This window comes from Tamandua tetradactyla, chromosome 9 (genome assembly GCF_023851605.1).
Source record: "Tamandua tetradactyla isolate mTamTet1 chromosome 9, mTamTet1.pri, whole genome shotgun sequence".
In the NCBI taxonomy this organism is placed as follows: domain Eukaryota; kingdom Metazoa; phylum Chordata; class Mammalia; order Pilosa; family Myrmecophagidae; genus Tamandua; species Tamandua tetradactyla.
This window is the reverse complement of record NC_135335.1, coordinates 9,739,947-9,753,400: the sequence shown is the minus strand read 5'-3', so window position 1 is coordinate 9,753,400 and position 13,454 is coordinate 9,739,947. Positions and strand designations below refer to the sequence as shown.

The window sequence follows — 13,454 nt, the reverse complement described above, 5'->3', positions numbered from 1 at the left end:
GCCCGCCGCGCTACAGGTGGGCCGCCCGCGGCCGGAAGGTAGGGAAATGACCCCCCCCCTCGCCCGCCCATCCCAATTTCCCCCAGCAAACAAGGACGCGCACTTTTTTTTTTAACAAAATGTATTCATCTTCCATGGAACTGAAAAATAAATCTATGTACAAAACAGGAAGAGATCAGGCTTCTCTCGCCCACTGCCAACCCCTTACAGATTTCCCCCGGGGTCCCCCGAGATGGGCTGAGCTCGGGGAGGCCCCGGGGCTCGGAAGAGAGCGCAGGCTCCGCTCCGGGGCCAGTTCGGTCAGGAAGGGGAGGGGCTCAGGAGTCACGGCGGCCGGGGCGGAGCCTCCCGTCCCGGGATCGCGCGCTAGCGAGGCGGGGATTTAGAAATCCTGGAGGCGGGTGGGGGGCTTGGATTTCTAAGGGATAGAATTCTGATGTGCGGAAATGTACTCCTAGCGTCTCAGGGGGTCCTAGGTTCCCAGGATGGAGGCGGGTCCCCAGCCCCCTGGGTTAGGGGTGAAGTCTCAGGTTCAAGTTCCGGGCCCGGGGGGGGGGGGCACCCGCGCGCGGGTGGCAACGGCCTGCCCGGTGGCGGCTGCCTCGATTGCGCGGCGGGGCCCGAGGTGAGGGTTCAACCCGCGGGCTGGGGTTCTACGGGACGCGACCTACATTCCAATGGCTCGGTTCTGAGCGGGGAAGGGGGGCGAATCCTAGGGTCAGGGGCTGAGGTACAGGCCGTCTTCCCTCGGCTTGGGTCACCGCGGGCTGGGGACAGCCCCGGGTGGCTCAGAGGCCCTTGCGCTGCCGCTTGAGGAAGGAAAGCGTGTAGTCGCTGGGCGTGGACGCCTTCTGCTTCTTCATCTGCACTTGCGACTGCGCCGTGAGCTGCAGCTTGATGGCGCTCGAGTTGATCTTGGTGGCCACCAGCAGCTCTTTCATGCCCTTCATCTTCTCACTCTGGAAAGTGAGCACTGGCCCCTCCGGCGGCGGCGACGCGGCGGGGGCTGGGGCCGGGGCCGCGCTGCTGCCCTCTGGGCCGCGGGCAGTGCCCGGGGCCGTCCCCGAGGGTCGCCGGGGTGGCCCCGACATTGCGCCCTGGCCCGCGCCAGGGCCCTTGTCGAGAGCCGGCTTCTTGGGCGGCGGGGGCTCCTCGGGCTTGGACTCGCGCCGCGGGCCTCGGCGCCGGCCTTCCCGGGCCTCCTCGCCCCACGGCTCCTCAGCCTCTGCAGCCTCGGCCTCACGACTCACGATGCGGACTTTCTGCCGCACCTGGGCCCAAGCGGGAGAGGTTGCAGGCAGGGGCTGGAACCCCAAGGATGGCCTGGGGGCCCCAACACTGTCCTCAGCATCCCCTGCATACTCCCTGCCCAGCCTCCCCTCACCTGTCCCTCGAAACGGCCTAGGGACTGCACCAGGAAGGTGGCCCAGCCCACGTGCAGCACTGGTGTGGGGCTGCCCTCCTCCCATTTGCAGATGCCATCGTAGAAACGCAGCAGGTGGGCGAAGCACTCAGGATCCTGGAGAGCAGAGCCCTGGCTCTGTGTGCTCTGGGCAAAGGAACAGGGAGGGCAGGTCAGACCCCCACACCTACCCCTATGAGCATAGGGCACCCGGGAGAAGTGAGCAGAGGCCAAAAGTCTTTTGCAAAATCAGTCTTCAGCCAAGCCCAAGAAGGGAGGACCCATCCCCTACTTCCACACCACCTCTCACCTGAGTGAGGGGCCCTGGCCATGGAAGGGGTGAGCCTCTGTCCCCCCTTATCTGAGGACATGGGGTAGAAACCCCAAAGCATCCTCAGCCCCCTCACAGCCGGACTCAGGTGGGAGGGGTGGGCTGCAGGCTGGCCCCTCACCTGGGCCTGCTCCCCTGGCCGTTCCTCGCCCGCCTCCAGCAAGCTGGCTGCCTCCTTCAGCAGGTTGGGGATGACGTCGTTGGCCACTTCAAAGAACTCCTTGTAGATCTCCTCATCTTCCCGGCAGTAGTTGTAGCTGTGAGAGCAGAAGGGCACTGTGGGGTCTCGGCCATGGTGGGTGGCCACAGGTTTCCTTCCCTGGGTTATCCCAGGAACCAGGCGAGTGGTTGGGGTCCTGACTCCCAGATGAAAGTGTGTGGGTTGGCCCAGAGCAAGACTAAGGAGGGGCAGCAGGCTGGGTGAAGGTCCCACGGCATCCCTTAGTTGGAAAGTGGGAGGGGCAGGGAAGACAGGAAGGGCCTCAAGTCCCAAACAGGGGCTCCTCCCTCCCGGTGACAGTGGCCTTGCTGCTTAGGGACTGGTGGAGGGGGATGGGGCTTGGGCCCCCGGCCTCACTCCTGGATGAGGGCAGTTGGAAACAGGATGGAGAGTGGGGGAGGCAGGAGGGCTGAAGCCCTGGCGGGGGTCCTCACTCCTGGATGACAGTGGCCGTGTCGGCCCAGGCCTGCAGGGCTTCGCGCACGTTGCGGTTGCGACAGTGGTAGCCGGCCAGGTACATGTACGGGTAGATGTGCTCGTCCCGATAGTAGGTCTTCGCTGAAGCAATGCCCTGAGGGGTGGCAGAGACGGGTCATAGGTAGGTAGCCCCCAGCTGCCCCTATGGCACAAATGTCCTATAGGCCATACTCAGAAGGGGCAACAGGAGGATCCCAAAGAGACTCCCTCTCCAACCTCACCTCCACTCCCTGCCACTGCCTCAACCAGGTGTTCCTTACCTGGGTCCACAGGACAGCTTATGAGGCCTGGGCCAGACTGCAGGGGGTAGGGACCCACAACAGAGCAGGGTTGAAGGAGGGCAAGGGGCCCGCTCCAAGCTCAGGGCCCGACCCTTTCCTTGGCTTTCCTATACAAACACTGCAGCCTTCCAAACCCAGCCCAGTGTCCCTCTTACCACTCCCCACCAAGTTAACACCCCTCCTCACTACTCCCCACCCCCATCTGACCTCTCTCATACTCCAGGAAGGACAGCAAGAGGGCAGAAGAAAAAGCAGGGCTGAGGGTTCAATTTCAGGCCCTGCCACTCACGGACTGGGAAGCTGGGATACAAGACTTCACCCTCAGACATCCCTGACTGCACTGATTATAAAGACTCCTGTAGGGCACTGTCTCCCCAGCCCCAGCCTGAAGCTCCTTAAGAGCAGGGACCACACATGGGTCATGTTTCTGTCCTCAGTACCCAGGCTGAGGTCAGGCACATGGTGGATGCCCACAAAATGAGGACTGCGTGGATGATTGTCCCATCACACAAAGTTCTCCTCTGCTTGCCTACCCCCTCCCAGCCACCAGCCACTGTCGGGGGCCTCCCCTCTGTGCTCTCCCGAGATGCCCCCACCTTGTGGTAGAGTGTTAGTGGATCAGGTCGGCCAGGGGTAGGCTCCAGCTCCTCCAGATCTGCCAGGTTCCCCAGTGCCATGGGATACCTGAGAAATGGGTATGAATCCAGGCCACCACCCTGCAACCTCCCCATCAACGAAGGTCCAGCCTGGCCCTTCTTCCTACTGACCTTTCCAGATGTCCCAGGTCATAGAGCAGCCAGAGCAGCTTCTAAGGGCCCAAGAAGAGAGGTTTGAGTTGGGGGAGGCAGAGGGAGGGGTCCACAGCCTGTCAGGCAGAGTTGGGTTTTGGCACACCCGGGACTTCCCACCATGTGGGAAGGGCCAGAATTCAGGAACCTTCAAAGTTCACCCTCTCAAGAGTCCTGGGAAAGTCCAGGCCCGGAATTACTAATCCATTTTACAGAAGGGAAAGTTGAAACTCAGGAAGGGAGAGTGCCCCTGCCCAGGACCCATAGCAAATCAGAGATCCTGCCTAGGCCTCTCCTGCCCTAGGGTCCCCTCCTCACCTGCTGCAGCTGCAGCAACTCCAGGGAGTCAGTGTGCAAGTCAATGGAAGGGTTGATGGCACACACCATAAACGCCACCTCCATCTTGCGGTCACAGCGCATGTATGACCCTTTCAGGTACAGCCAGCTCTGGGAAGGGGCAAAAGCAGACATCTCATGATGGTCTGACCCAGGGAACGAAGGCCAGGGAAGGGGCCTGCTGCCTCCCCTTCCTGATACAGTAGGTGGTGATGGGAAGAGGGAAATGTGGCCCATGAAAATGGACCCTGGGGTGGCTTGGGCTGGTAGAGTGTAAAGGGGTGTGACGGGGGGAGTAATACCCGCTCAGCCACACCAGCATTGACTGTCTGGCCCCGGCGGTCCTCGTTGCCTTTGCCATGCCAGGTGACTTCAGCTGTCTGCTCCCCGTTGGGCCCAAACACTACCCAGGCGTGGTCCTCAGACAGGGCCAGGTGAACATCCCGGAGACCAAGGGCCTGGCAGGCCCCCACCACGGCAAAGGCCACACCAGAGCTGTCCAGTTTGGTGCCTGGGGGAAGAGGAGGTGATGGTAGAGCTAGGCCAGGCTCTGTCCTGGCCCCATCTCCAAGCCTGTGCCCAGACCTCACAGTCCTGCCCATTATTCCACTCTCCTTCCCTCCTATGTGCTCCAACCTTCTCCTTCCCTCTTTTAACATCCCCCAGCCCCAACAAGAGACCTTCCTGGATCTTCCATGGCTCAACCCAGTCTCTGACCCCCTCTCTTTCCTTTTTCTGCAACCACAGTATATATTTCTGCGAATGTAATGATTTTCCCATTTTCTTTCCCTTATTAGAGATGGTGAAAACAGGCTGCTCTGGCCAACGCTCTTTTCACACACCCTCCAGCAAATACTCCTACTTTATTTCTGCATTCCTCCTGCCAAGCTCAGAGGCAGCTTCAGATTCTTTCTCAACATGGCACCCCAGTATGTGACTGTCAGTCTATTGGGTTTGGCACAAAGAAGGCGGCTCTTTGCAAGCCCTGAGCCTTCAGCTTCTTGAGGTTAAGCCCCTAGTCTGTTCACTTTCAAATATTCTCAGTGAGAGTATTTCAGGTATAGCCTATCTTTGGCTCCTCACCCATCCACTCCCCGACCCCCTAAACTGCTACCACTCTCTGAACTGCAGGACTCCAGGATGCTCAATGGCAGGGGTGGGAGTGTGCTGAGGGGGTTGAAGGTGGGTTAATGGGTTTGGAGCCAAGTGACCTGGTTATAGTCCCAGCCCCATGATTCTCTCCAAGTGTGACTTTGGTACATCATTTCCCCTCTCTGGGCTTCAGTTTCTCCCAGTCCAGTGGGGGAATCACACCTGCCCCACTAAACAAAGTCTATAGGTCTCAAAAGGGCTGGGTAAACTATAGAATGTTGTGGGGGAGGCAGCCCAAGGTTCTCAGGAGGGCAGGATTCTCGCCCTTGCCACCTGTCGGACTCCAACCTGTGATGAAGCTGAAGAGGGATTGGATGTGGGCTCGATCCTTGAAATATGAGCGGCTGAGGCTGTTCCAAATGACATCGGAGACCTTCTTCACCAGATCGCGGCTGGAGACACCCCCCTCTCGGGGGTAGAGGGACAGGTCGACCGCACCACGGATCTGGGCAGTGAAGCGAGCATATAGGGCGGCGATGATGGATAAGTCTGCCACCGGGAAGTAGGTGAGGCCGCCAGGGGGGTCGGGCGCGGGGCTGGGCTGGAAGGTGAGCTCGGGCACGTTGGTGGGGATCACACGATTGACAGCCAGAAAATGCTCCACGAAGCCCAAAACCAAAGACAGGAGCACCAGGTCCGGCTCTTCTCGGCCCAGCTCCGCAGCGAACAGGCGCACCACGTCGTCGATGGAGCGCAGCGGGAACAGCGTCTTCTGGGCGGCCTTCAGGCCCATGGCGGCGGGCAGCGGCCTGCAGGCGAGCCGAGGTAGGGAGGGGCGGGCAGGCACGGTCGAGAAGCCCCCTCCCAGGTTCGGCTGAAGTCGCCGCCCCCCCCAACTCCCCTCCTTCCCCGGTCCCTTCACCCGCCGATCACCTGCTCCCCCTCCTTCGTAGGCGAGACCCCCTGAGCCAAAGCTGCAGGGCCTTCTCGACCCCCACAACCCCGGGAGCACCAACCCCGATGTGGAGCGCCTCAAGGACCCTGCTGAGGACTTCCAATGGCCACCCCGCCCCCTCCCTTTAACTCTGCCCCCGGCCCCTAGAACCTGGTCCGTGAGACGCCCCCCGGGCCAACCCACTCCCCCTAGTCTCGAAGAGAGTCCTGGCTTCGGTCCCCCGCGCCCACCTCCGCGCTTACATCCCACACAAGGCACAGCGGCGCCCGCGGCCTGGAGCCTGCTGGGAAATGGAGTTCCGCGTCGCGAGCCGCACTGCGTGCCGGGAAGTGGAGTCCGGGGCTGTCTCCTGCCCGGGCCAAGCCTTGAAATGGAGGCCAGGCCGCGGTGGTTTCTGGGAGTGGCTCTCCCACCAATTTGGGCTCTCGGGAGGCAGGTGAGGGTGGAGGCAGCGCCCCCTGCCTGAGGTTCTCAGGCACGGGTCATTCCCTTTCGCGCAGACCAGGTGGGGAAACGCACCCGCAGTGCCTTCTGGGAGATGTAGTCCAGGAAGTGATCCGGCGTATTCAGGTGGTCGGTGCGCTGCGTATTTCTCTGAAGTGTCTGCAAGATGTGAGGAAAACAGGAACTCCGACATCGCTCGTGTATACATGTGTTTAGCCATTTTAGTTGACATGTAAATGTGCCTACCCTAAGCCTAGCAATTCTGCCCTGATTGTGTCCATGAGAAAATCTTACGTGTGTTAAAAGGAACATCTAATAAACCATTGTAATTATTTGTAATAGGGTACAAGTTTAAAGAGGTGAAGTAAATAAGATGATGAATATGCAACTATGTGATGATATTGTGAATTACTGATTATATGTGTAGAACGGAATGATCAAAATAGGAATGTTTGCATTTGTTTGGTGTTTTTGGTATTTAAAAAAATTTAAAAAAAGAGGTGAAGCATTATAGGCATCCTAAATTAGATCTCCAGAGCATATGGTTGACAGAAAACCAGCCGCAGAACAAAATGTATGATGTGATAGCATTTAAATTAACATTCTGAGACGTCAAAACAATGCTAAATAATTCATTCACTTAATTATTCACCAAACAGGTTCACTTATTCACCCACAGCCAGGTGCTCAGTTTTAGGCATTGGGTATACAGCTGTGAATAAAACCCATAAAATACCTTACCTACCCTTCTGTGCTTTTCTTCTCTGAAATTCATAAGTCCAGTTTAATATATAAATCTAAAAAGAAACACAACCCCAAGCTGAAGCACCTTCTGGAAAATTACTGGCCAGAACTCTTCGAAAATACCAAGATTGTAAAAGACAAGAAAACAGGGAGAAATTGTTGCAGATTAGAAGGAACTAAGGAAACAGGAAACCAAATGCAATGTGGTCGCCCAACTTAGATCCTGAAATAGAAAAGGGACATTCGTGGAAGATCTGGTGGACAGGGTGACCAACTGTCCCAGTTTTCCCAAGACTGAGGGGATTCCTAGGATGTGGGACTTTCGTTTTTAAAACTAGAAAAATCCTGGGCAAAGTGGAACAAGTTGGCTACCTTACTGGGGAAATTCAGATAAAGTCTTTAGCTTTGTCCATAGTTTTCATTAATTATTTTTGAATAAGTGTAGCATGGTTATTTCAGATTTTAACTTTAGGGAACTTTGTACTATAGTTGCAATGCTTCTGTAAATCTAAAATTATTTTAAAATAAAAGCTGTTTATTTTTAAAGACCCTGCCCTCATAGAACTTATATTCTAGTGGCAGAAGCAGACAATACCTATGATAAATAAGTATGATGTTTAATATGCTAGGAAACTATCAATGTTAAGGAAAAATATAAAGAAAAGAAAGGGAGTAGAAGTGTCAAAAAGAGATTGCAATTTTAGAGAGGAAGGCTGGGGAAGGCCTTATGGAAAGGGGGAGGGGAGCTTCAATGAAGACTTGAAGAAGGAATAGGAACAAGCAGTGTGGGCATCTGGAGGAAAAATATTTCAAACAGAATTGCAAAGTGCCAGAGGCCTCCAGTACTGTGTCTGGTGGATTTAAGGACAATAAGACCACCGTGGCTGGGTGCCGTGTGCAAGGGAAAGATGGGCAGAGATGGAGGCAGAGTGGCTAAGGCAGGTGAGATCACATAAGGTCTTGTGAGCAAGGTTGAGTCTCGGCTTTCACTCTTTTTTTTTTTTTTTGACACATGCAGATTCCAGGAATCGAACCTGGGTCTCCCGCATGGCAGGGGAGAATTCTAACACAGAGCTACCCTTGCAACGCCTCGGGCTTTGGCTCTTGATGCCACAAGCATGGCTGTTTCCAATAGAAGGGCCAACCTGACCCAGGGCTACAAAGGAGAAACATGTCTCTCAGTGTGAAGGTGATTTATTGCAAGGGCACTTTGCAAAGAACTGGAGGAATCTTCCCCAAACCAGTTCAAAGTGGGAGGGTGAGTCAGGGTTTTTATTGGTAAAATAAACTAACTCATGGTTTGCATGATTCAGTTTTGTATGGTCAGCGATGACGGTGGATTTTTGTGAGGAGGGTAGGGGCAAATGTTTTGGTGTTTTAGCTTCAGTGATTAGATTCAGGTTTCGATGTGCAAGCTCTTACATTGAGGGTCTTTGTGACTCTTTTCAAACTATTGTTTCATGGGGAAGAAGTGACACTGATTGACTAGGCCACAAGGTGTTCTCAACACTATTTTTATCTTGTTTCTGAAAGCAGAAGTGAGAAACTCTGGTTAACATCCTTCTGGAACTAAGTACAAAGAGTAAGCTGCTAAACTCAGCTGAGGCAAGCTTATTTTTCAGCTATGAGGTTGGGTGAAATGAGGAGCTATTACAGAGTGTTCAATCAGTGGTGGCACTGGGCATCCTTGTCTTGTTCCTGATCTTAGAGGGAAAGCTTTCAGTCTTTCACTTTGAGTATAATGATGTTAGTGGTAGGCTTTTCACAGATACCCTTTATCATATTGAGAAAGTTCTCTTCTATTCCTATTTTTCCAAGTGCTTTTATTAAAAAAGGACGCTGGATAAAAAAAAATCTTTTCTGCACTAACTGAGATAATCATGTTTGTTTGTGTTTGTCTTTTTTCCTTCATTCTGTTACTGTGGCTTATTATATTAATTTATTTCCTTATGTGGAACCAACTGTTAGGTCGGGGGAACCGGGAAGGGCACTGCAACTGGAGCAGCAGAGGCTGTGTCGCCCCTCTCGACCTGACTTCTGGAACTAATGAACTGCCCCTTCCGGATGTCACCTGACCTCCATCCTTAAAAGCTGCCCTCGCTGAAGTCCGCGCATGCGCACTCACCTCCCTCCATCTTGGATTTGGTGAGCTCTGCCCGGGAGCGCGCAGAAATACCCCCCCACACACTTTAAATTTCCTGGTCTACCCTTCTTCTTTCTCACCCTTTTGCCTCCTAAACCTTTCATCTGGTGCCTAAACCAAACCTTATGCGCCCCTAGGTTGTCTTCTGACAAACCTGTCCACACTGGATTTACTTCCAGACATCGGGCAAAAACGCCTCACTTACTTTTGTAAAAAGGCTTGGCCCCAATATCAATCGGATAATGGTTCTCACTGGCCTGAAGATGGGACTTTCAATTTTAATATCCTTACGAACCTCCGCAACTTTTGCCAGAGGAACGACAAATGGGCCGAAATTCCTTATGTCCAGGCTTTTCTCCTTCTGCGCTCCCGCCCCTCCCTTTGCACCTCCTGCTCTACGGCTCAGGTTCTCCTAACCAAGGGAACTCCCAAATCCCCACTTCCCTCTGATGAAACTTCCTCCTTTTCTGACCCCCTCGATTCGTCTTCCTTTAAAAAACCAGGGCCACCTCTCTCTCCAGCCAACACAACGAGCAGTCCCACCACCCTCCCCCTGTCTATGTGGGACATGACTCCCAGGGGTGTGGACCTTCCTGGCAACGTGGGACAGAGATCCTAGAATGAGCTGAGACTCAACATCAAGGGATTGAGAAAAACCCTAGAATGAGCTGAGATTCAGCATTAAGGGATTGAGAAAATCTTCTCAACCAAAAGGGGGAAGAGTGAAAGGAGACAAAGTATCAATGGCTGAGAGATTCCAAACAGAGTCGAGAGGCTGTCCTGGAGGTTATTCTTATGCATCAAGTAGATATCATCTTGTTATTCAAGATGTAATGGAGAGGCTGGAGGGAACTGCCTGAGAACGTAGAGCTGTGTTCCAGTAGCCATGTTTCTTGAGGATGATTGAATAATGATACAGCTGTCACAATGTGACTGTGTGATTGTGAAAACTTTGTGGCTAATGCTCCTTTTATCTACCTTGTCAACAAAGGAGTAGAACATATGGAATAAAAATAAATAATAGGGGGAACAAATGCTAAAATAAATTTAGTTTGAAATGCTGGTGATCAGTGAAAGCGAGGGGTAACGGGTATGGTAGGTATAATCTTTTTTTTTTTCTATCCTGTGTTCATTTTCTTTTTCCATTGTCTTTTTATTTCTTTTTCTGAATTAATGCAAATGTTCTAAGAAATGATGAATATGCAACTAAGTGATGATATTGTGAATTACTGATTATGTATGATGTTTTATTTCATTTAATTTTTTTCATTAATAAATAAATTTTAAAATAAATAAATACAAAAGAAAACAGGAAAAAAAAAAAAAAGACCAGGGCCAGCCACCACCACATCTTGGGAAACTAACCTCCTCTCCCTCGCTCTACCCTCCCCTCCCTCCAGCGGCGCTCCAGTCGCCATCTTGCCTTTCCCTCCCCCCTCCTGCTTCGGTGACATCTCAGTCGCCATCTTCTCCTTCTTTTCCTCCTCCTGTTCCGGCGACGTCCCAGCCGCCATCTTCCCCTGCCTCTTCCCCCTCCCTGCAGCATTCCAGCCTCCATCTTATCCTTCCCTTTCTCCTTCTACTCCAAAGGCTCTCCCATTACCTGCATGCCCCCCACCCCCCGCTTCAGCTCTTCTGCCACCAGCTAGTTCCTCGCTACCCTCACCCGTAAGCTCCCATACCTGCTCAAAAAGTACTTTACTCTGTCCCCTCCGGGAGGCTGCAGGAGCTGAAAGGTTAATTCAGGCACACCCTCCCTTCTCTCTGGCCGATCTTTCACACATTGAAAAACGGTTGGGCTCCTTTTCCAACGATCCAACTACCTACACTAAAGAATTCCAATATCTGGCTAATGCTTACAACCTCACCTGGCGTGACATTCATGTAATCTGCTCTTCTTCCCTCACTACCGATGAAATGGACCGCATTTTCAATGCAGGGCTCATGCTAACCAGGTGCATATAACCGACCGCACCATGCCGGTCGGGGCCGAGGCAGTGCCAGACCAAGAGCCAGGGTGGAAATGTCAGGTCGACACTCCAGCGGGAAGAAACGGGCGGACTAGACGGGACAAAATGCTTACATGCCTTATAGTAGGCATGCAGAAAGTTTCACATAAAGTTGTAAACTTCCATAAGCTGAGGGAAATGACCCAGGGTCCTGATGAAAACCCGGCCGCTTTTCTACACCAGCTCACAGAAGCCCTCTCCCAATATCTCCGCCTAGACCCCGACTCGGAGGCTGGTAAAACTGCTGTAGCCACACACTTGATGTCCCAGTCAGCTCCGGATATAAGGTGTAAAGTTAGAAAATTTGAGGACGGTCCTCAGGCCCCTATCCGTGACCTGGTAAACACGGCCTTTAAAATGTTTCATACTCGTGATGAACTACAGAGGGCAGAAAAGGAATCCCGGGACCGCCGAAAGGCGAATTCACAGGCCCGGTCCCTGATTGCGGCTCTGCGGCTCACTTCAATGGAGAAGAAGCCGGCTACGACTAATCCACCACCAGGAGAGTGCTTCAAATGTGGCCTCGACGGACACTGGTCCCGTCAGTGCCCCAATCCTTGACCACCCAAGGGACCATGACCCCTCTGTGGTACAAAGGGACATGGGAAAAGTGACTGACCCTCGGCGCCTGGCCGTGGAGGGCCCGTCCTTCCAACCCCTAGCCCACCGCTGGCAGTCCTGGGCCTGGCCACCCACGACTGATGACTCCCGGCCTCAGCGACCCCAATCACCCTCATCGAGCCTAGGGTAACCATCAAGGTAGCGGGTAAGTCCACCTCCTTTTTAGTGGACACAGGGGCTACCTTTTCTGTCCTCCACTCTTACTCAGGTCAACTCCTTTCTTCCCAGGTCACGGTTATGGGCATAGACAGCCGTCCTTCACGCCTCTTAACTACAGGACCGCTTACGTGTTTAATAGAAGGGTACCCCATTACACATTCTTTCTTAGTAATGCCTTCTTGCCCCAGCCCACTAATGGGGCAAGATCTTCTTGCCAAATTAAGAGCCTCACTACACTGGTTAAAAAACCCTCAAACAAAACTTCATAGCAAGTGCCAGACTAACGTCACTACCCACACCACCACCCATGTCCCCAAAGGACAATATTTCTGGTGCAATGGAACTCTTACCAAGCGCCTTAACTCCACTGCCCTGAGACCATGCTTCCTGGTAACTATTGTTCCTCAATTAACCCTCTATGGGGAGTCCAAACTAACCTGGCTACTGCCCTCTCCTCGCTCAGAAAGGGCTGCCTTTCTTCCTATCCCAGTAGGCATCAGCCTGACTGCCTCAGTCGCAGCCTCAGCCGCAGCGGGAGGGGCGCTGGGACACAATGTTTTAACCTCTCCAAACTTTGAAACTCGACTACAGGTTGCCCTGGAATCAACATCAGAATTCCTCTCCTCTCTACAATGCCAACTCACCTCACTAGCCCAGGTAACTCTTCAAAATCGACGGGCCTTAGACCTGCAGACAGCTGAAAAAGGAGGAACATGTATATTCCTCCAAGAGGAACTGCTGCTATTATGTCAACGAGTCGGGTCTGGTGGAACAAAATAGTCAAACCCTAAACAAACTAAGAGACGATCTCTACCACAGGAAACAAGGAACCAACTCTGCCTTAAGCTGGTTTTCTTCTCCTCTGACGACATGGCTCCTCTCGCTACTAGGTCGTTATCCTAATCTATCTCTTTTTTCTCCTAGCTCCCTGCCTCCAACTTCCTTCAGGGACGCATGAAGGAACTATCCCGGGTAGCAGTCAACCAAATGCTCCTGCATCATTATCATCACCTGCCTTCCTCACCAGATTCCTACAGCCAGCCTCCCCACTCCCCTGGCCATGACGGTTCCAGCCTATAACCCCACGCTGCCCCATTACAGCAGGAAGTAGCCAGAAAGATCTTGGCGCCCTATTATCACAAAAAGTCTGGAATGTTAGGTCGGGGGATTGGGGAAGGGCACTGCATCTTGAGCTGCGGAGGCTGTGTCGCCCCTCCCAACATGACTTCTGGAACTAATGCACTGCCCCTTCCAGACGTCACGTGACCTCCATCCTTAAAAGCTGCCCCCGCCGAAGCCCACGCGTGCACTCACCTCCCTCCATCTTGGGTTTGGTGAGCTCTGCCCGGGAGCACAGAAATAACCCCCACTCCCACCCCCACTTTAAATTTCCCGGTCTACCCTCCTTCTTTCTCACCCTTTTGCCTCCTAAACCTTTCACCAACCTTGCAC

At 53.3% G+C, this 13,454-nt stretch overlaps 1 protein-coding gene across 2 annotated transcripts; it reads right to left on the bottom strand.

Annotated features, from left to right (window-relative positions):
- Positions 1 to 109: 109 nt before the first annotated feature.
- On the bottom strand, positions 110 to 6,263 carry MEN1 (menin 1). Of its 2 annotated transcripts, none has more exons than XM_077115809.1 (10): positions 6,125 to 6,263; positions 5,276 to 5,736; positions 4,138 to 4,346; positions 3,818 to 3,946; positions 3,479 to 3,519; positions 3,308 to 3,395; positions 2,388 to 2,524; positions 1,855 to 1,990; positions 1,385 to 1,549; positions 110 to 1,271 (listed from the first exon to the last, which is right to left on the bottom strand). In XM_077115809.1, coding segments are annotated over exons 1-10 (1,851 nt in total). In that variant the 5' UTR covers positions 6,127 to 6,263; the 3' UTR covers positions 110 to 788. The 2 variants fall into 2 exon arrangements, with proteins under 2 accessions (XP_076971924.1, XP_076971926.1); XM_077115811.1 differs by having other exon boundaries at positions 6,113 to 6,261.
- Positions 6,264 to 13,454: the final 7,191 nt, after the last annotated feature.